The following is a 24,096-nucleotide window of genomic DNA, read 5'->3' as shown; positions in this document are numbered from 1 at the left end:
GGTTGAATTGCCGTGCAACTTCGTCTCTTGGACCGCAGCTATTAATATTCCATGCCTTCCCATAAAGACAGTGATCTCCTCGATCTTGCTCTGGAGTCCGTTACAGTTAAATTGTAGCACCTTTGTGTGCCTTTGGAGACCTATTTTTATGTGTGGAGTTAAGGAGTTGTGTTACCTGCCGGCTCCCTGCTGTATGTGATGCAAAAGGGGGTGCTGCCTTGTGGTAGTGGTTGACGGCGTCGCGGGGGAGGTATGCGACTGGGCAGCACAGCCGGGGCCCACATAGTCACTCGTCCAATCACGCGTGTTGCGAAGTCCTGAGCATACCCTAAAATGACACCAGCCAAGGCAGGAGTTGCACTTGACTGATGTCACGTTACGGTATATTCTGGACTGACAAACCGAGCAGATTGTCGGAGGGACTAGGAGTTGCCGGCGGCGTATGTGGGTGCTATTGAGTTTGTATGTGTGTCTATTGTTGTGTTGTGTTGGGGTGTGGGTGTGTTAGTTGTGTGCTGCACGGGCGGGTGGAGGCGGTCCGATTCGCACAGCAAGGGGGCACGAACGACGTGGTCCATTGCCGGTGCGTACGTAGGCCCGATCAGTTGCGGAGGTGACTCCACCCGTCACATTGCACCTGACCGAGGTGGAGTTCGTATGCAGTCGTCTCTGGCATATGCAGCAGGTGTAAATTTCTGGCCCTGGGTTGGACTCTATGCCAGCCCTGAGCAGAAGGGTACGGAGCAGATGTATCCCTAGAATCGAGTAACGTTTGATGGATTTCACTGACCTAAACGGGGTTAGATCGCCGAAACAACAGCCCTTGGTCGGGTAAAACCCGAGTCGTTCCGGTACGTATAACCGGCTGTCGTGGGAATGTGCTCCCGCGCAAATTGGTCATTTCCATCAGTTATAATAATAATAATAATAGATTGGCGCTTACACATATGTTAGTGTTTGGCCGAGCTTCTCCTCCGATTTGTGGCGTGCGCCTTGATGTTGTCACACAGAGCGGCCGACTCCGAACGGCGATTGTATTTTTATCAGAAGCTGTTCATGGCAGAAAATACACTCGGAGGTTTGCCATTGCCTGCCGAGGGACGACCGATGTTAAGAAAAAACCTTTTTTCTATATTATTTGCGATGTTGCTTTGACCAGGGTTTGAACCCAGGCGTTGCGGAGTGGAAGCGCGCACTGCTTACCACTACACCACAGCTGCCGACAGTTATAGTTATAGTTTAGAAATAAAAGAGGCTGATGCCTTGCAATATACCAACTTGGAACTCAACCATCTTTACAACGACTTATTCCCAACAACTTATAAAAATTGCATCGCAATCGGATTAAACCTTTAGGCATCCATTCAAAGAATGCGTAAAATTACTACGTACTACTACAAAAACAAAAGTGAAAAGTGGACTTCTTAAAATTTCACAGTATTTATAATTTATTTTTAAGACCGGTTTATTATTTACGCATATATGTACATAAATAATTATCCAGATTACAGTAGTAGGCTTTTCAAATATTTTCGTATATAATAGTAGCTATGAAAAATAATGGATATTATTGTATATGTATAATCCATTTAATTCCTTAAAATCTGCATCTTCGATAACTGATTGAAATACATACAATGTGCAATTTAGGTTATGGGAAATATTTAATAGTGGGGAGCCCAAGAGGGGATTCGGGGATTTAGTCGAGCGCATCAGATTAACATATGTGGGATACCCTGCATCCTGTTGAGTACCTCTGCCAAATCTAAGCCATCTATGTAGAACCGCGCGCATAGGAGAGCTGATCAGAATAGTAAAAAAAAAACTTGATAGGTGGATTTACTCGAGCGTGTCAGAATAAGAAATAGTGGGTTAATTACATGCTGAAAAGTGTGCATTTCAATAATTTGACGATTTAAGCGTGACGCAAGGTAGTGGGAGGGTCGCAAACTTGCAAAAAAAAAACGTTACCTGGACATTCTCGCGCGGTCAATTTTTTTTTTATTATGAAGTATACAGCTGAAGGATAATGGGAAGTTATAATCTGACGATTTCCATAAACCGGAGTGTCGAAAACCGTCAACAAAGATTGTCGTGTGCACTTGCTTTTTTTCAAAACGACTACATATTTTTCTACGGAATTTGTTATTTTGTGATTTGTTTGCTGTTTTCCGTTTATATTATTTGTCACAATCATATAACTGTAAGTATACCCAGCGGACCAAATGCTCGCGAATGATACCAGTTGCGAGAGAAATGTGAGAATTAACCCAAATTCTCACTAAAGGCTTGCGTGTTGCTCCGCTGTATATGTACATAAGTATGTGCATTTGCGAATCAAAACCTTTACCTGAATTTGCGCTGGGCGATGAAATTGCATGTGCGATTAAGCGCGTCTACGATTACGATTAATTTAGTCCCAGTTTCAAAATAGTTTGAATTAGGATTGAAATAATCGTAAATCGAAGGAGTATTTTAACTTTTAGCTCAGCAAATATCAAGTAAAAATTGCTTTTTTAACATATGTATGTGAATTTTTTCTCATTTCTTAGCTAAAATCACTAGACATAAGAATTTGTATGTAAGAAAAACACGAATTTTTAGATAATTTTGAATACGGCAGCCTTAAGTTTACTTATACATGAAAGAATGTTAAACTCCGCTCCCTTCTTGCTCACTCTTTATATAGTATCTTAGTATAGTATCACGCAATCATGGGCGATCAAAGCACTCGTGGTGTTACATGAAATATAAGCTTTGAAATTTTACTAACTAATACCTTGTTTATACCGACACATAAAGCGCTTTGACCCAGTTCTCTGTGATTCAAAGCGGATGCATTAACCAAATTTCAATACGCTCTGAATTTCAGTGTATTGACTCGAATTTGATTTAAAATCGGATTTTTAACCGACTTCCAAAAAAGGAGGAGGTTATCAGTTCGTCGGAATATTTTTTATTTTTTTTTATGTATGTTACCGCATAACTTTGGACCACGTCAACCGATTGCATCGGAAAGGTAGTGTCTCAGAGGTGGTCCCATACTAATCTGGTTAAGATCCGATCAGTGGATCATGAGATATATATATATATATTTTTTTTTATATAAGAGTTGAAGTCGGTTTTTTTTGCTAAAAATTACTTGTTATTTCTCAAATCGCTTAGAAAACAGGTATAAACACATCACTCATTCGACGCGAAGTGAAAATAGGCTGATTTTCTTTATACAGCCCCTTTTAAATTTGAATTATTAAAATAAATTTTAATTATTTGAAATATCGAAATAAAACAGCAAATTTTGTCTACTTTTGAATACCGTTTCAGAGAGTGCGCTGTAAAGGCACAGGTATAAACGCTTGAAAGAAATATGTGTAATTGGTTTTTTCTTAATGCGGTTCTTGCGTAGGTATAAACCTGGTATACGTTTTTTGATTCACGATGAGTGGAAATAGTTTTTGTGTTTTGTGGATCAAATTCTTGTCAAAAAACTTGTTGGACTATTCTAGGGGACTCAGGTATGATACCTTGTAAATTTTATAATAACGCACTTTTCACTTAATATGTAAAAAAATATTGTAAATTACTTCTTGTTACAGATGGGAAAATTTTTGAAGAAATTGACGACCAAGTCGAACCGGACTTGCTGTATGATAATAGTTGCACGGATAAAATAATAAGTGTTTACAATAATATATGTTTGGTTGACTGTGCATCTCAAAAACGGAATTATTTTTTTAAACCGTCAGATTAAGAAAACCTCTCCAGATAATCGTCAGATTATGCAACAGGACGACCAGGACATCGAGATGAACCTTCTGTATGAAAATCTGACGCGGTCGAGTAAATCCAAATGGCGATTTTTTTTTTTGCATCTTTAAGAAGACGCCACGAGCTTGCGTCACATCTGAATCGTCAGATTATTTAATGGGAGGTTCATTCGGGCCCATTTAACATCCCTTGTGAATATCTGACGCGCTCGAGTAAAGTTTTTTGTCAACCATTTTTGAACCTTCCGTACGCCAAACCCCACCATGCAAACCGGAAGATTAGCATATTTCCGTTCAGTCATCAGAAACACGTTTGATGTATTGACTATCAATATCTGACACGCTCGAGTAAATCCATGTAACTGTTTTTTTTTTACATTTTTGGAAGCCTGTAGATCCTCCACCCACCGCTGAAAGGAAAAACATCACATGACCTTTTTTTCTTCCCATGATATAATCTTTAAAATCCAATAGGTCAAAATGACGCTCGAGTAAATCCCGATTTAGCATAGTGGGCTCCCCTACTATAAGTCACAGAGTGGGAAGGCCATTTTTCAGGCTTTTCACTAAATATTTCTAAAATACCTTCACCACGTTCTATAAGTATGTATGCGCATTGTGTAAGGAATTGGCTTAAAATGCAATATCAGCATAGTATGATTTAAATAAATGTTAAGATATTAACAATGAAGTGGCGATGATAGCAAAATATAAAACAAATGCATAAATATATATGTATATAATTTCATAATACCCTTTAAATTTTAAAATAGTAAATGTCGCATGATATTTCAAATCTCTAATTCCAGTGACATAGATATCTAATAAAATTTAACTATAATAAAAATTTAGAGGAATTGCGGGGAAGGATTTCAAATAGAAACATCAAGCGAAAAGTTTTCCATGATAAAAGTACAATACATTCTTAAGTATTGCCTATCGCCAATTGACATTGCTTCCCTCGCCAGCCTTAGCTCAAGACGCCCGTTCTAATGAATTGCTTTGCAGTGGCCCTTCGAAACCCCAAAAACTCTTTAAATCATTGCACACAAATTTTAGCACAATTCCTTTGTTTTAACATCTTACTTTGTATATACATATACCAAGAAAAGCATTTGCCATCACTCGGGTGTTACCAGCACAGCGGCATTACCCCGTACGACACGTACATAGATTATACTTTCTGCGCTACTATTTCTGCATTTTGGTGACACATCGTACTTTCTTGTTTTGGCATTCTACTTTCTATCCTAGCTATGTGTATAATTTCAATATTGGTATATCAGGAAAAGACATTATTATAGTTTTATCGCTTAAATCGAGGCTTCCATTATCTCTGTATATCAAAAAATAACCATACATACATATCGTCGTTTAAAGTGCAAAACCGCGTATCAACAAAATGCAAAACCGCGTATCAGCAAAATGCAAAACCGCGTATGTGAAGTTGTAGAAATTATTTTCTAGAGCGTAGAAACACTCATATTTCGAAATGGTTCTCTTTTTTATAAAGCAATCGCATTTCTGGCTAGTATAATTCAGGACGAAGGGATAAGGATCGAGCCAAGAGCTTGTGTGAGCAAATCCAATTTTTGGCAGCCAATGTCAGTTACGCGGTTTTGCAGAATGACGATACGCGGTTTTGTACTTTAAACGAAGATATGTAGATATGGTCATCAACATATTATAGTAATGCACGACTTCTCCAACATCGTTGCTTGTCTATTTTTCAAAGTTTTGTTTTAACATCTAATAAATACGTTCGTAGAACAACAAATAAGCTTGAGCCCTTAGCACTGCCTCCTCGTTTACCTCTTGTACTCGAGAGTCAGACACGTAATACCACTTGCCCATGGGCACTTGAACATCGCGTGCCTCGTCTTCCCCGCCGTATGCTCCGCTTGCTGCAGTCGCATCGCCACCATCAGCCTCATCTGGATCGGAGGAACTTGTAGACGAACAGTCACTATTGGAGAAGTCATCACTGTCGTTAGCCGCCTTCATACGCAATTCGCGTGCTTTCTCCTTCGCTAAAAGCTCTTCTAGCTTTTTGCGCTGCTCATCGTCTTGATCAAGCTCAGCTTTGCTGCCTTGCGGCAAAAAATTCCAGCGTTTGTCTCCACACGGTAGTTTCGGGCGCACTTTTACATAAGCTGTGTAATGACCGCCATACATTCCGCCAGAGTGCTCCACAATGCCATAAAGTGCATATAAAAGTTTTTTTTTGCTTGCGATCTATATTTGGCAAATTTTTTACTTTGGACCCGCAGAATGGAGCGATATCGAGCACCATTGGGAAGCTTACGGCACGTGTTAGCTTGCGGAATATGCATCGTGGGCCAAGTTGGAACCGCTTCAAATGAAGGATTAATACCGCTGGAGGACTAGATATGAGAAACTGTTTTGTAGCGTTTGTGTTAACGGTCTTCGCTTTTGGATCGGTGCTGTTAATTCGCTTCGTGCAGTTTTCACATCCTACTTTGTTGTTGCCCGTCATTAATTCAACGCCGGTAAAGTTATTAAGGCAGGATTGCACTGAGCATTCTCCATCATCGCACTGATAGCGCGGAGCTATTGTCGTACTCCAATCGGAATGGCTTTGGGTCCGTACGCGCTTCGCCTTCATGCGCGAAGCCTTTTGTTCGTGGAGTTGGAGTTGTTCTATTTGGGCAGCAAGCGCGACTTCGTCTTTCAATTCGCCATTAACCAGTCCGCCATTGGTGCTCATAGCTGCTCCTGCTTCTGTTATTGTTAGCTGGCGCATCATCGTAGCACCCTTTTCGCTTAGCCCAACTGTCATTAGACTATTGTTGGCGGTCGCAGAGTTGGCGTCACTAACACCGCCACCATTCGCCTCAGATGAGGGTAGAAAGTTTCTGCCAGCATTCGCTGGACTATTGGCAATACCTGAATCTAAAATAAATATATACATATTTGGTTTAAAAAAATTCGTCTACTGTTTTCAGATATTTTTGTACCATTTTCGTCTTCGTCGAGAGAATCTTTGTCCATATTCTCTGGTGAATCGTCTCGTTTCTCCGGTTTGCCAGAGTTGGTCAATTGATGGTTTCCATTTGTATCATAAGCAGCTGCGACTAAAGTCCGCGAAGTTTTAGTGGCCGCGTTGTCATCTAAGAGATTATCTTCCACATCAGCGTCGGATTGCTCAGAAGAAGACGATGACGACGAATTTCCAACGGCATCTTCACGCTTTACGCATCCTATCTCTGAAGTCGTTGTAGCCGCATTAATTCCAGAGGTGCCAGTCGTATTCTCTAACAAAGCCTTTTGTCTAAGCTTGTTTTCATGATGCTTTGCTGCTCGCTTCGCTTTGCGCTCCTTTTCCTTATCTTTTTTCAATTGCGACTTTGAAGGTCCTGCAGGTGGAGCATTTAGGTAAAAGGAGCATGCATTGGGTGAGTTATCTGGGCTGGTTTTGCGTCTAATCGGTGGCTGTGGCTTCTCTACGCTTACAGGTAGTGACATGTCTAAGAAGTATTCATGCCGTGAAGACACATTAAAGCACTCTTGGCAAGTAAGAGTCGATACAAGAAAACCACGGAATACTTGCTCCGGGCGAAGTATGCGATCTGCGGCCTGATTTCCATATATTTTGCATTTTTGGCGCATCTCTTCCGAAACACTGTTTATGTCTTGATCCCTATAACCAAGGTTGGTCAAAATCACTCGTTGGTAGCGTTTTAAGTCTTCAGATCTGAAAAAAATAAACAATTAAGTCATTTTATAAACAGATTGCGCTTAACTTACCTAACACTCTCAAGCAAATGCCGTAATAGTTCATGGGAGTCGTGCTGATCACCACCACGAAATTGAGGACATTTTGTGCACAGCTTATCGAACAATTTGCTGGGTGTAAAAACCCCGCCTAAAGGAAAATACAAATGGACTCTGTGTAAAAATTATTTATCGCTGAATCTATGTGCATATCAACCTATAACTATCCTGCCAATTAAATTAGAGGTAATTGCATTTCGCCATAATCATTGCAAAAAAAATCTTTTTGAAAATTTCAAAACTATATAGGCAGACTAAAAAACATTTCCGAAGAGCACTTTTATTCCATTTTTTTTTTTTGGTAAATTATAAAATTAACATCGCCATTGGCGATTCTTTCCCTTCAAATAAATTTTTCCCAATTATATTAATATACAAAACTTAGTTTTCCAAGATAATTTTACAGAAGAGGCTAATGAACTGCGTGATAAACTTGACTCAAGAATAGCGCTGCCAGACGTCCCGGTTTTCCCGGACATGTCCCGGTTTTAGACTATTTGTCCCGGTGTCCCGGTCCAACCTTAAAATGTCCCGGGTTTCGTTTAAGTGTCCCGGTTTACGATTTGATTGCACAAATTTTGCATAAAAATGACTACACTGAGAGAAAAAACGCGTTGTAATATTAAGAAAAATTTTATGAATTTACTGGGGGAAATAACGCATAGTAAACATGAATATTTTTTATTTGATTATCGTTTTGAAATGTTCGTACTTAAAAACATTACTTTCATACCACGCACACGTGGTGTTGAATCAAACTGAACATTTGAATGCACATTTACATGTCTGGCTATAGCTGAGTGCACGAAGATGCTTGCCACAATTTGCTAATTTCCAGAGCGTCAGGGTTCAAATCGAATTACAGACTGCATGGAATTTAAATATATTTTTTTTTAACTTAATTATGAAAATGCATCCGTTAAGTGCAAAGCGCTTCATTTTAATATTAGCGTATTTCAATTGAATATTTCTATACTAAATACTATATTTGTATACTTAAATTTATTACGAGTTGGGTTGGTGCTCTTTCATATACGAATTTTTTTTTAATTTAGCACGTTTTGCACAAGCAATAGTTGATGATTAATATAAGTATGTACCTAAATACGTTAAAATGACATGCACAGAGTTTTACAATTATATTAAGCAAAAGCCAGAAGTTTTGAAACAAGCTCACAACAACGAAACAAATGACTGATATTTTAATGTTACCTTGTATTTAATTTTTTTTCTTTCGTGAAACCTAGATTACTTATAAGTACCGTGCCGTTCAAAATTATTGGCTCGGAGACTCTTTCATCTGATCAGAATTTCTAATCAGATCTTTTAGAAAAATTTTGAAAATGTAGCTTTTGAGCCAATTAGTAAAGTGCAAGGCTGAAGTTACCAGAAAGTTTCGTTGATTTTTTGCAATTATTTATTTTTTGCTGACAGTGTCTTCCACATACAAAAAAATGTCGAATATAGTTTGTATAGAAGAAACTCTCAGTAAAAACAATACCAAAAATCAACTAAATTTTTATGGGCTGCAAAACTTCCTGATGTATTTAGTATAAACTGTATTTTTATAAGGAACAAAAAAGGTACATGCATTGTGGAAACTTCTCTGTACTTTAGTTATGATAAATTGTTTTGTTTTGCTGGTGTACGTTGTAATGATCTCATGATCTCATGTTTTTATGTTTTTTTTTGTCAAAATAAAATTTTACTACATCCTTTCGTACGTAATTTTTTTCGAAACGAAATGGAAGGGAGCGGGAGGCCTCTCCCCCCTTAAGTGTCCCGGTTTGGCAACCGAGATATCTGGCAGCCCTACTCAAGAAGCATATTAAAAGACTGTCAAAAATGTTTAATCACCCTAATCGAAGAACTTTTGAAACGATTACGAAAAGAGAGACGAAAGAGATTTAAGAAGATTTTAGTTTGAAAATATGCACTTTTGAAAAGGATTTCTAGCTGTGTGCATAGTCGAATATAGTTAACTATGCGCAAGTTTTATAAAACACTAGCTGTATCCTGCCACTCTTTGCTGTGGCATATATGATAAATGATTAAGGAAACAAAGCATACGTTTCATATAAGTTTGATTTTGCAATACTTGTGTCTACACAATATTTTTCGTTTTTCCTTTCTCTACCTAGATATAAAGTCTATATAGTTTATCGACACGGGAACACGCACCATACATTTCTCCATATGATAAGCAATCGGCATATTAACCTATAGAAATACTATTTCTATATGTCTTTATTAACTTAGAAATTAAACAAATACAAGTTGCTTGTACACACGGAAAATTCTAGACTTTGTTAGCGTCGCTAGAAAATACGTTCAATGAATGACGTTGGTTTCAGTTAGTACAAACGAATGTCAAACAGCTCTGTTCGTTTACTGCGGCTTTTGATGTTGCCACTTAACCACTGCGACAAGTGTTAAGGTTGGCCCCTACAAATCTAAACCACACTTTTCCAAAGATTTACCTTGAGCTTTATTGATTGTGAATAGAAATCTTTTAGATTGAAATGGAGTATCGGTCGAAATCATGAGATGAGGACATCTTCACCTTTAAAAAGCCACGTTAAAATCTTTGCTTCCACTACGTTCTTCGTCAATTTCTAAACTGCGAGTCGCGTGCAACATGATAATTGGCAGACCTATTTTCAATTTCAGTATGTGGGGTCATTCCTGGAAGATCAGTCGCGTTCAAAGATTCCGTTGGATAATTAACTGCTTCATCTGTTTCCACAACGGTGTTTATCAACGTATATGTTATTTCCTCACTTTGAATGCTTGATTGAATAGCATTATTGAGTTGGTAAACATCCTTATTCTTCGCGGTACGAATAACTCGACCACTAATTTGAATATTAAGAAGCGTTCGATCAGCCCTCCTTTCGATGTTTCTATGTTACAAAAGTTATGAGGCAACGAAATTCGTCCTGATCTCTCATCGACCCCCAATAGCCAGTAATTGTCGCGATAATACCTCGGCTGACAGATCGTTCTGTAGCTGGACACACATATTCGTAGTCAACCCCAATCTATACTCGTGTTGCCACAATGGTGAATATTTCAGGCAAGCATTTATCTCGCCTGCTGGTGGCGATCGATAAAGCACAGGCAATGTTTGAGTGAAATCTCCTACGAGCAATGCATTTCCGGAATGGTTGAACGGTTCCACGCAAACCTCGCACCGATCGATCAAGGACTTCAAGCGATTTTCTATGTGCCATCGTGCACTCGTACCAAACAATGAGTTAACATTTTTGTAATACTTTTCCAATACCGGATGTTCTGGAAATATTGCACGTGGGAGTTTCGATGATTTGTATGTTCAATGGCAGCTTAAGAGCTGAAGGAGCAGTAACAATGTCACAGCTATTGCGTACGAAGCGAGAGCTAAGGCTATGTCCTTTTTTGATCGAACCGATACCAGAATCAATCTCCTCTGGCGCATCCAAGAAGAAGATCCCCCACTCCGTCATTTATCATTTGCATCTTCTTATTTGGCGCTGTAACCGCATAAGCGATTTTGGCCGAGTTCGGCAAAGCACGCCAGTTGTTTTTCTCTGTGGCAACTGACGCCAATTGGAAATGCCACGTGAAGCCAAGTCCTTCTCCACTTGGTCTTTCCATTGCAGTGGGGTATCCGTAAGATCTTTCTGTCGAATACGCCAAGAGCCGTCTCAGCGAATGTTGTCATTGTCTAAGCTTCTGCGACACATATCAGCTCGGGCATGATGATTGACTTATAGAGTGTGGGTTTTGTACGTTGAGAGAGAACTTTACTCCCGAATTGCCTGTTCTGCGTTGGCCTTCGATTCCGACATTATCGGTGTTATCCTGGTCCCCAAGTAATTGAAATTCTTCACTTTCTCGAAATTACAACTGGCAACCGTGACGTGGGTGCCAAGGCGCGAATGCTCTGACTGTTTGTTTGATGACAGAAGATACTTCGTCTTCACCTCGTTGATCACCAAACCTAATAGCTTTGCTTCGTTATACAACTTGGAAAAGGCCGAACAAAGTTCAAGATTTTTGTTACCGATGATGATGATCGGCATACGCCAGAAATTACACGCCCTTGTAAAAAATTCTTCGTGAGTGGTTCAGTTCTGCAGCTCTTATTATCCTAACATTTGCATCATGCGATCATAAATGCCCTTCTGTTCACGCTTTAACTTGGGAATGTTTGATTGGGCAGATAATAGGAGAACCTGACGCAGCTGATCTAATTTAAAGTTTATGGAAAATGTGAGTATGTTAGGTAGATGTGTATTTCACTAAAGTAGAATCTTAAACATTTAAAGTCGAAAAACTCAACGCTCAAGCAGACACATTATCTTTACTCGCAATATACGTAATAGGCTACGGCGCCCCAAATTATATTGTCTATAATTAAGTTAACTTTTTTATAATGTTAGGGAATAGTGACAATTTAGGGAGCGTACCCATACTACGTAACCCGTTGAGGAGGGGAGGGGATCTTCAAAATACCACGCTTGGTCACAGTGAGGGGCGGGGGGCTTAGGTTTTTATCACGTAGTCAATATCCTCTAAGGAAATCTAGCGTTTTTTCAAGCTGCATTCAAATACGGCGCGCAGTGTTTGGCGCTTTCTAAACTCACAGGACTTTTCTTTCTATAAATTAAGTTCTGGTTACGATATATTTTGACATAAGATTTATCTTGATAATATTTTTTCCGCTTGTTAATATAGGTATGCATGCACTTTTGTCGTCACGCGGCAAGCGCCGTATTAATAAAGACAAGTACATATTTCATTTCATTTTATTTGCTAAAACATTAGTACAATAATATCTGAGATCTTTTATAGTTCAACCAGAAGGATATAACAAGGTAATAATGGTAAATAAATAAAATATTTTTTTTTTTACTTTTTGTTAGCAAGATATCATTCAAGGGTCGTGGAAGGGGAAGGGGGGTGGGGGGGCTAAAACTTACAAAAAGTGGGTCACGTAGTATGGGTACGTTCCCTTAAATTTTTATTAAGGATCTTTTAAACAGCTTTCATGGGACATTTTTACGCCACGCTTTTTATTGTTTTTTTCATTTGTATGACTCTTCGTTGATAATGTGATCGCTTTGTTTGATAAGGTGTTGTAAACTCTTTCTTCATTTAAACTGTTCGGCTTTTGGATAAGTGGAAACAGTTAAAAAAAATATCTAGTAAAGCTTTTCCAAACACTATTCGTTTGGAAGCAATTATGGAATTTTTCATTTAATTTAAATATTTTTAGTCTTTACTTTTAGATAGGTGAAAATCCCATTGAAAATATTTCTAAATCAGGATTTCTAAAATACCTGTCGTTTAGTACCCATATTGTAATATTTGATTTATTTTATCAATTTATTGAGTTAAACAGGTGGCAACCCTCCTCAAACATATTTCCGATTGTAAATATTTTTAAAGCTCTTTATTTTGATAAACACATTTCAATATTTCTTTTATTTAATCACTTTAACTAAATTAAAATTTTCAAATAGGTGGCAACCTTCTTCAAAAGTATTTCCAAAAGTCATCTTTCTTTCTATTGTAATATTTGATTTATTTTATCAGTTAAACCTAGTTAAATATTTAAACAGGTGGCAACCCTCCTCAAACATATTTTCCGCCTTCTTAAAAATATAAAATTGTATACCAAAATTCTAATACTTAATTTATTTTATCAATTTAACTGAGTTAAAATTTTCAAATAGGTGACAATTCTTAAAAATATTTCCACCAGTTATCTTTCTCAAACCTCTTTAATTTATTATCTTTGTTGCAATATATCATTTATTTTTATCAATTAAGTTGAGTTAAGTTTTCTAACAGGAGCAACCCTCCTTAAAAATATTTTCGACTGTAAGCCTTCTTTATACTATTTTCTTTGATACCCGCATTGCAATATTTTATTTATTTTATCAATTTAACTGAGTTCAAATTTTCCAATTGGCGCCAACATTTCCAAAAATATTTCCAACGGATATCTTTTTCAAACCTCTTAGTTTAATACCCATATTGTAATGCATAATTAATTTATTTTATCAATTTAATTGAGTAAAAATTTTGAAATAGGTGGCAACCCTCCTCAAAAATACTTTCCGACTATAATCTTTAGTTTGATACCCACATTGCAATATTTCATTGATTTCATTAATTTAACTGAGTTAAAATTTTCAAATAGGTAAGTTATCTTTCTTAAGCTTCTTCAATTTGATACCCACGTTGTCATATTTAATTTATTTTATCAATTTAACTGAGTTCAAATTTGTAAATAGGTAGCAACCCTCCCAAAAGTATTTCCAACAGTAATCTTTATTAAACCTAATTAATTTGATACCCATATTGTAATATTTCATTTATATTATCAATTTAATTGAATTAAAAATTTTCTAACAGGTAGCAAACCTCCAAAGTTTTGCCTTATAAATTACAACGAACAATCCCGAAAAAAATTAGTCAAAAATTTATTCAGCCGTTCTCCAGTTTTGAGGCCTGTTACAAACGAGCACAATATTTTTATATATATATAGATAGATGGGAGGTGACACGTCCCCTTTTAGAATATCGCCCATTTTTCTCCATGTGTATGGAATTATTTCATTTATCTATATCATTTTCCAGTACTCTACCACAAATATTTCAAGAGATATACAACATGATGGTTATTTTTAACCGACTTCCAAAAAAGGAGGAGGTTATCAGTTCGTCGGAATATCTTTTTTTTTTTTATTTTTTTTATGTATGCTACCGCATAACTGCATAGCTTTGGACCACGTCAACCGATTTCGATAATTCTTTATGCATCGGAAAAGTAGTGTCTCAGAGGTCCCATACTAATCTGGTTTAGATCCGATCATTGGATCATGAAATATATATATATATTTTTTTTTTTATATTAGAATTGAAGTCGGTTTTTTTTGCTAAAAATTACTGTTATATATAAGATAAAGGTGGCACGCCCGCCTTTCCGAATTCGAGCAAACTTCACATAAACCATCTGCATGAAGCCGTTCTTAAGTTATGAAGTGTGACCTCAAGTGCACTTATTTTTAACCGACTTCCAAAAAAAAGGGGAGGTTATCAGTTCGTCGGAATATAGTATATATTTTTTTTATGTACATATGTTACCTCAAATTTGGACCACGTCAACCGATTTCGATAATTCTTTTTGCATCGGAAAGGTAGTGTCTCAGAGGTGGTCCAAATGGTAATGGTAAATGGTAAATATTATTTCTGGATAGATATTCCATCGGAATCCGGAAAAATTTAAATATTTGCGAAAACCCGATTTTTAACACCTTGCTAAATATATCTCTATATAACTTTTGGAAAACCAATTACAAAAAATTGTTAATTCTCACGAAATAAACCATCTCGTCATAAAAAAAAAATATTTAAAAAATAGTTCTTGAAAAACGCCAATTTTTTGAAACATGTTTATTATAGAGAATTAAGCAAGGATTACGATGGTGTAATTTTAAATCGCTAATTTACTGGTCTTCACTATGGAAATCAGCTTCAAAAAGTACAGCTGTTAATAGCTAAGTTAGCTTTGCGACAATCATGACCATCTTATATATAGAAACTAGTGAACCCGAATGGCGTTAAAACGGCCAAAATTTTTATTCAAAAACTTAGAAAATATAACTTCTACAAATTACAAAAAATTGTTGACTCTCACAAAATAAACATCTCGTTATAAAAAAAAATATTTTAAAAATAGTTTTTGGAAAACGTTAATTTTTTTGAACCATGTTTTTTATAGAGTATTAAACAAGGATTACAATGGTGTAATTTTAAATCCCTAATTTACTGGTCTTCACTATGCAAATCAACTTAAAAAAGTTCAGCTGTTAATAGCTAAGTTAGATTTAGCACAAACATGCCCATCTTGAATACAGAAATGTTAAGCCCGTTTCTTTAGCTTTAAAACGACGTTAAGATGAAGTCTCTACGATGAGCAGAACGCCAGATACAACAACTTGAAGAAGTACATGATTAGTCAGAACCACGAAAAAATCCAAACTTGGACAGATCATATCTCCAAAGAAAAATTAATAAAATTATAGTTTGAAAAACTAAAACCTCGCTATTATAATTTCCATTCGTACTGTCATCAGGTATGTAACTTGATAATAGAAATCGTTGCATCTTTTAGGCGCATCAATATTACATAGTTACATCCCGAGCTAATAAAAGGGAGGTACAAAAAAAAAACTTCCTCGAATACGTGTTAGCTTATTTTATGTATAAATTCCAGAAAAAAAAATTTGAAGCGAACCGGAGACATGATATCAATTTTTTACGAAATCCGTCCGACTTAAAAAAGAATGGCTCATATGTACAAACCTCCTGACTGTAGTTCTTCCAAAGCTTGAGCCAGAGCCGCCGTTAAACCTCCCCAAGATGATAAAGTACCTTGTATCATCGGCAAGTGCACGTCTTCGTCATCTTTGAATTTAAAAGTACCTCCGGGTAAAATAAATCTAAAAAGTAGAATTTTTTGTTGTTGTTTTTTTTTTATATTATACTCATACTGTTCGCCAGGTTCCGATAGCTCCTTGAGCACCTCTAATAAATAAGGAGTTTGCGCCAGACACTGCATTACTGCATTGAAGAAGCATGTGTTGCCTAGATTGGTCAAGCCACGCACTCGCGGCAATGTTTCGATAAATTGCGGGTCTACCGTACTTGATTTCAGAGATGTAGCGGGCACCTGAGGCACTAAAGCTGCTGCGACTGTATAATCAGTCACACGTTTTGCCATGCCTGGTATAGGTGGTGGAGGTGGCGGAAGTGGTATTGGTTTGTTTGACACCTCTCCGGATTCAGTTTCAACAAGTGGACGCAAAGATTCCCAAGTAGCAATTATCTTTCCTTCTATGTTATTAAAGGGTGTATTCGGAGCAGGTGAAGCGACGAGAATGGGTTTTTGGGTAACCTTTTTTAATAGCTCAACACATTCCAACAATTTTTTTACGCGAGGTATATTTTACTTCGTTATCGCAAACATAACACCATATTTCAAACGAACGTGTATTCATTGTTAAAGCATGTGAGTCGGAGTGAGGTGTCTAAAAAAGATGAGGCAAATAGTTTATGAATTCGTAAGTACGGTGAGTATAATATATATACACATACTTTGTAATGTTGCAAAGCGTGCTCATTTTTGGACCGGCCACATAACTGAGATCCACATTTTAAACATAACCATAGTGTATTGTCATATTCGAAACCGGAAATTGATTCATCGAAGGAAGACTCCTTAACTTCTGCTGCAGGTGAAGTAGCGCCTTGCTTTGAGCATTGCATACAATCCGTGGCTAGGCCACTTGCTTTTAGCACTTTACGCAATTTAGTGGGATCAACAGACTTCTTCACATGCTGGCAATCTCCCGCAGGCGATGTAGGACTTTGCAATGCATCCTCAGACGAGTCTGTTGATGATCCGTCCTCATGAACATCTGACTGACGTTTCTTCTTCACCATAACTACGTAATCGAACTTTAGCGAGCGTCAAACCAACAATGAAATTGTATGTGCCCTAATCTAAACCGCAATTAGTGAACGTCTGCTGCAAAGATAGAGTAATTATAGAGTATTGTCCACATTTTGCCATTCCAACTTTTATTTGGAAAATAATTTAAATTTTTCTTTTTCAGCCACTTTTACTTGGAATTGAGGTTAAGATCACACGTTTGCAGAACAACAAAAACTACTGTATAGAAGAATGGAAAAAAAGTTTATTCAATATCCATGACTAATGAAAATGGCGACAAGTGGTTTAGAGGCACTGCTTGGTGTAGGAGCACTCCTTGTTTGAAGAAATCAAAGAAGTGCTACATATTTTTTAAGTTCTTTGTTTTGCGATGTACATTTTATACCAGGCCCGACTTACAACCAAACAATAACTGTTCTTTGTCCTAGTGTTTTTGTCTAAAACACGCTTGAAAAATTATTTTGCCCACCAATTATTTATTATTTTCAATTACCTACCACTAATTAATGTTACTTTGTATTTCACAGAAGCTTTACTAAAATCGTACGGATGATTAAAAACTCTTTTACCAATTAGAATAATTTTCTCCAACATGTATTTTTTAATTTTAAGCAAAATCTGACAGCCTGAAATAGACAAATGTCAAAAATAATTTGGCGTGTCAGCTTTTTCGCCTAGTTGCATGTCTTAGGTAGGAATGTGCGATATCGTAACGACTATTCTGAATATCGATATTTCAAGGCGGGGGAGGGGCTAAACGTGGAATTTCCAACATTTCCAAAAGCTTATATGTTGAAAACTATTGAACCTATTTTCAAAATAGACAGTTGGAAAGGTAATTGAAGGACCTTTCATTCAATATATATATCTATGCATATAATGCAAACATATTTTGAGAAAAATTAAAAAAACGAAATTATGGAATTTTTTTTATAAAAATGTATGTTTTTGTAAAAAAAATACGTAATTAACTATATTAACAAATATATTTATCGGAAAGACCATAAAAATACCTTTAATTTGGCGTATAATTTTATATAGTTAGGTTTAAGTACAACTGCCAGCAGTGCAATAAATCAACTGTATTAATTGGGGTGTTCACAGTTCGTTCCAAATAGTGTCTGAAAATGTAGACGTCTACATTTTAAGACGTTTTCTAACCGTAAAATCTGTGGTGTTGTTGTTTCCCATACAAAATTGGAAAACGACGCCGTCTACATTTTGTCACACTCAAAGGTATGTTTTTTACGCGTCTACATTTTGCAACCTCGCGGCAGGGTTGCATTATGGCAATACTAATCACTTTTTTTTTATTTATTGGGCACGTTTTTTGTATTTGCATTTAATTTGAGCGCGATTTCTGATGAAAAGAAACAAATCAAGGAAAAGAAATAACAAATATTAGGAATTGGTAATTAAGTTAAATAATTACAATTTTTCAGAAACAAAATCGAAAGGCGATATATAAAAAATGCACGCAAAGAGGAAATGTCTGGCAACACCAGCAAAGTTTTGAGACGATTTTGCGACGACTGCTAGAAAGGGGTGCTCACAGTTTGATGCTAAAGATGTCTCAAAATGTAGACGTCTACATTTTCAGACATAATTTGGAACGAACTGTGAACACCCCAAATGTTATATGCGGTTAATTTGGGTAGTAGTGCACTTTAGTGAAACCAGGTCAAAATGGACGGAAAAAGTTCGAGAGTGGTATCAATCGACGCGTCTTAACGCCAATAATAACAATCCGAGACCGAAAATTAACATTTTTTGCACTTCCCGAACTATTTTCTGATGAATTTCACGCAAATGAATTGAATAAATAAACTCAATATAACACGTATTTATTAGTTTTTATACATTTGTGATGTTTTAAGTATACACTTTCGCGAAATACTGTATTTAATAGCAATATTCCGATGGTGAGAATCCGCACAACAATCTTGTGTAGTTAATATAATAAGATGGAGGAAAACTGGTGCTGCCACTCTATTAATACAATTTGTATTTCAACTTTAAAAACACCCAAATAATGCACAAGAAATATACTTTTGTGAAAGGGGGATTTCTGTTCCTTTTCTTCGCACGCAGAAAGGAGAATTCTACGTGGTGAGGGTTATAATCTCTAAGCGCGGCCGAAGGCAGCCTACGCAGAAAGGTGTTCTCTGCAAAAAGTGTTCAGCCCAGTAATGAAATTGATGGTACAATTGTACTTTTTTGGTACATTTTGGAAGCCAAAAGTACATTGGTACTACATTGACATTTTTGATACATGTTTGTCAAGATACGGTACTGCAGCACAATTATGTCGAAATACCACACTCTATTTACTTGGAGTTTTGAATTTTTGTGCATAAAAATATAGTCATATTTTTCTACCATATTTAAGTAAATACGTGGTGTTTATTAAAAACGAAACTTACTTAAATCAAAAAAAAGTTGCTGTCATAATAGGTATATTCATAAAATTTTCCAGTACGTACTAGCAGCCAGAGAATAAAATAATCATAGCGAGTAAAATTGAGGGGAAGACTAAAATATGAGAAAAAGTTATTGAACGCAAAACCATTAAAAACGTGCAACTTACGCCATTCTGATTTTCTGATAGATAAATTTGGTAGGAGTATGTTTGTATTCCCCACACAAAATCATCCAGCAGCAAAAATTCTTAGCAGTTTGCAAAATTTGCAAAAACTTGCAATCTTCGAAACAGCTGATAACTTTCACAGTTGCAATAGGTGGTTCATTTGGTAATTTATTAATTTATTATCCGCTTGATGCATTGTCCTCAATTTGGATTTTTTTTACTATTGAATACTTTTGTATAGGAAAAATGTTTTTAACATATATGTAAATGAATTATCTCGGAATGAATAAGTTTTTTTCTAACAAATATTTTTGAAACCACATTATGACGCGTTCAAAAATAAAAGAATCTCCTCCAAGCACCCTTCCCTGTTTCACAAAAATTAAGTAGATTAAGCTACAAATGTGCCTTTAAAATTATCCCATTTTCGTTTTAACGATCAACTGACAAATTCGGCCAGAACCTTTCAGCATTATTATCTATTTTGGTACATTTCTGGGAAAAATATGGTAAGGTAATTAGAGATTAATAGTAAATTAACTAAACTGAACTTTTCTTCCTTTCTTTTGTTTATTCACGAACACATGTTTGTGGTCAACAGACTTTTTTACTTGTAAGTTTTCGCAGGTAAAATTTTTCCAGCAGAAAGTGGCAGATTTCAATGTCATTTTGCGCTCTCGATTTCCCCCACTTTGCAAGATTTTAGGTACGAGAGCACTGCTATTAACTTTTTTATTTCTATAAAAGGAAATATCTTTGTAAAACTTCCATTCCGTTAAATGCAACGATTTCTTTGATTGATTGATTTGAAAATTTTTGTATTACTAGCACTTAGATAATAATATAACTTTTATGCTTTTGTTGATTAGCTTGGCTTTTTGGTGGCCTTTTCAAACAATTGATTTGCACTTATGTTTTCCACCTTCGACACGCCCTGTTTTATATCATGATTTTTATACAGAAAATATAAAAATATATGTATATGTAACTATGTATGTATGGTCTTTTAAATGTTGGTACTTTCTCGGCTTATTTAGTAAACTTTTTGTGGCCATTTGGTACAAAATTAAAAAAATCATTTATCATCCCTGGTTCAGCCGCTTTTATTTGGCAACACAGAAAGAAGAATTCTACGTTGTGAGGGTTATAATGCCTAAGCGCGGCCGAAGGCCGCCTACGAAGAACGGACTTCTACTCAAAAATACTGTGGATAGCGTAGCTTGATTAATTATCCATTTAATTCTACAACTCAATCTTATAACAAATAAGGTGATTAAAAAAAATGGTTTGTACATATTTCTTTGGTATTTTTTAATTTTAATTAAATTTTTGTAAAAACTAAAGAGTAAGATTTCCTATCGCGCGATTTTTGATTCTAAATTTTCGCCTGCGGCGCTTTTCCTTTTTCATATAAAACTATATTTTTATATATATTTAGTCAAATATGATGTCCACAAGAATTTCTTGCTACGAGTCATATATCAAATTAACGGTATTTTTGTGCTTTTTCTGATAAACATATCTGTTAATATAGTTAAATACGTATTTTTTAAAGAAAAACATACATTTTTGTACAAAAAATTGCCATAATTTCGTTTTTTACCTTTTCTCGCAATGTGTATAAATTATATACACAGATATATATATCGAATGAAAGGCCCTTCAATCACCTTTCCAACTGTATCCATATTTAGAAAATCGGTTCAATAGTTTTAGAAATATAAGCTTTTGAAAATGTTGAAAATTCCACGTTTAGCCCCCGCTATCGCCGCAATTTGCACCAAAAAAAAAAAATTGCCGTTAAAATCCGGAAAAGGGGGCGGGCCGCGCTTACTTTTTTTTCTCTAGCTCAAAGGTCCATATTCTTTAGGTGTTCCTAATGCAAAATACTAAAGTAGGTTTAATCAGCAGCTTGTGTGATTTATTTAGCTTTTAAGTGTGGCACACCGCTTAAGTCGACCGGCATGCCGTTTTAATTCTCAGTAAATATACAAGATGGAAATAACACAATCAGGTGAGTTGATAGGCACTTCTAATATTCTATTCAATTGGGAGTAGGATTTTCAACATCGATTTTTCCGATATCGATATTGTTCAGCCCGATATATTGCCATATCGATTTGAGATGCAATGAATTAAATCGATTCATGCTATCGATACTTTCTTAAATATCGGGAATTCCTACCTAGTACTAGGTTTAGATATAAGAAGATTATCCTCATTATCGAGCTTAACTCCCTAATCTGTAATTTAAAAAAAGAGATTGGCCATACAAAATTCATCCTCTTTAAACTGTAATTATGAAATAATCTCAGATTAAACCGATAACTTTTCCGTGTGCAACCTAGTTTTATCGATTATTTTTGCGAAGAATAGGAGAAATGACAAATGAAAAAGTAAACAAAAATGGACGCTAGCTAGGAAGAGAGGTTTGTAAAGGTATTTTTAAACAAATATTAAGTTAAAATATCTTTCAATTGCTTAATATAGCAGAAAAAAGTGATTACGGTGGCACAGAGAAAGAACTTAACTTTTCCTTGAGATGTGAGAATAGCAAGCACAACAAATATGACTGCTAATAATCTGAGATTTGCCTGCGTAAACGGGGTGATTAAAAAACGAGCTTTGATTGAGGTAATATTTATATGTGAACATTACTTTAACACTAGTACTAGGTTCACATATAAGTAGATTATCCTCATTTTCGAGCTTAACACCCTAATCTGTAATTATAACAAGAGCTTAGCCATATAAAATTCGTCCCTTGTTAATCTGTAATTATAAAATAATCTCAGATTTAACCGATAACTTTTCGGTGTCCATTCTAGTTTTATCGATTGTTTTTGCGAAAAAGAGGAGAAATGCCAAATGTAAAAGTAAACAAAAATGTACGCTAGCAAGTAAAAGAGGTTTGTAAAGGTATTTTTAATAAAATGTTAAGTTAAAATATATTTATATTGCTTATTATAGCAGAAAAACGTGATCACGGTGCCACAGAGAAGAAACATAACTTTTCCTTGAGATGTGAGAATAACAAGCACAACAAACTTGACGGCTAATAATCTGAGATTTGCCTGTGTAAACGGGGTGATTAAAAAACGAGCTTTGATTGAGATAATATTGATATGTGAACATAGTTTAGGAATGCTCCATATTTAAGAGTAGAAGAGGTAAAGTATCGATGTCTTTGATATATCGACCTTGGAATATCGATTCAAAAAATCGATTATCGGGCCATGAAATATCGATATTCAGAATAATCGACACGATATCGAACATTCCTAGTCCCAGGCCCAGCATATACAGTAATAAACCTTTACGCAGTTTTTCACCAATTGGTCCCCGAGGAGTACTTTTGGGTTGTGTGCAGCGTTTTCGTTTTGCGCACACAGCAACACTTACTGTGGGGAATCTCGCCTCATGATTAGAATAAGGTCTTTTCGAGGATAAAATACAGTGAAACCTCTCCTAACGGACACCTCTATTAGACGGACACCTCCTTTGGGCGGACATTTTTCCCTATACCAAGTTTTAAGTATAAATTTCGGAACAAATTACTCTCTCTTAAGCGGACACTCTCTTGGCCGGACGCGGACAGTTATTTTGCATAAAATTGACACAAAAACTCTATTGGGCGGACTCGAACCTCTTATCAACGGACATTAAGATTTCTTTTCATAACAAATCAAACAAAAACCTCCGTTGAGCGGACGCGAACTCCTCATAGGCGGACTAGTAAATGGAAAAAGGGGACTTCCCGCACAAAATGTGATTGTTATGCACACATTTAGTTTGGTTTGCGCAGTGGTTTAGGTTCGTTATTTGAATTGTCAGAAACCCTTGGAGACTGATAAAAACATGAAAACTGTTGATAAAAAAGGTACTGACACTGAAAAAAATTAAAAAATAAAACTTACGTCAATCGAAAATCTCCCAGTTTTTTATGTAATGAATCTAAGATTTTATGTAGTTTATGGACTAAAATGTAATATTTATTTTTATTTTGTTATTACTGAATATGTACTTACGCACATAAATGAAATGTGCACTTTTGAAAAAATACATGCACATTTTTGTTTGAACGATGTAATATCAATATTGTTGCGATTATCCTCGAAACCTTGAGGGATTACCCAAATATACTCGGGCTCGTATCGCTGGATTGTTAAATAAATGCTAACGATGACCGAATTGTAGTACAATTAACTTTATTGTACAACAAACAATTTACAATACTTGCTAATACAGTAAAAACACTTTACAATACTTGTTAAAGCAATAACAACGCTTTAGTACTTGTTAACACAATTAAACTTATAGCTTGCTTATTCGCAACTCGATTCTCCGCTCACTTTACTTGTAGCTTGCTGACTTGTAACTGTCTCACCTCGCGGTGGCGGCGCCCTTATATACCTGCGCTGGCACTTATGGCAACTCTA

General features: G+C 36.0%; 1 protein-coding gene across 1 annotated transcript; it reads right to left on the bottom strand.

Moving 5' to 3' along the window:
• Positions 1-3,424: 3,424 nt before the first annotated feature.
• On the bottom strand, positions 3,425-17,744 carry LOC118734333 (ubiquitin carboxyl-terminal hydrolase 45). The gene is given in 10 exon segments (XM_036464055.1): positions 3,425-5,131; positions 5,427-5,990; positions 5,992-6,680; positions 6,746-7,482; positions 7,536-7,653; positions 15,921-16,057; positions 16,109-16,548; positions 16,550-16,645; positions 16,713-17,145; positions 17,568-17,744. Coding segments are annotated over 8 exon segments (3,039 nt in total). The 5' UTR covers positions 17,061-17,145; positions 17,568-17,744; the 3' UTR covers positions 3,425-5,131; positions 5,427-5,516.
• Positions 17,745-24,096: the final 6,352 nt, after the last annotated feature.

This window comes from Rhagoletis pomonella, unplaced genomic scaffold (genome assembly GCF_013731165.1).
Source record: "Rhagoletis pomonella isolate Grant_MI unplaced genomic scaffold, Rhpom_1.0 Rhpom_scaffold_00002, whole genome shotgun sequence".
Classification (NCBI taxonomy): Eukaryota; Metazoa; Arthropoda; class Insecta; order Diptera; family Tephritidae; genus Rhagoletis; species Rhagoletis pomonella.
This window is presented reverse-complemented; position numbering and strand designations above follow the sequence as displayed.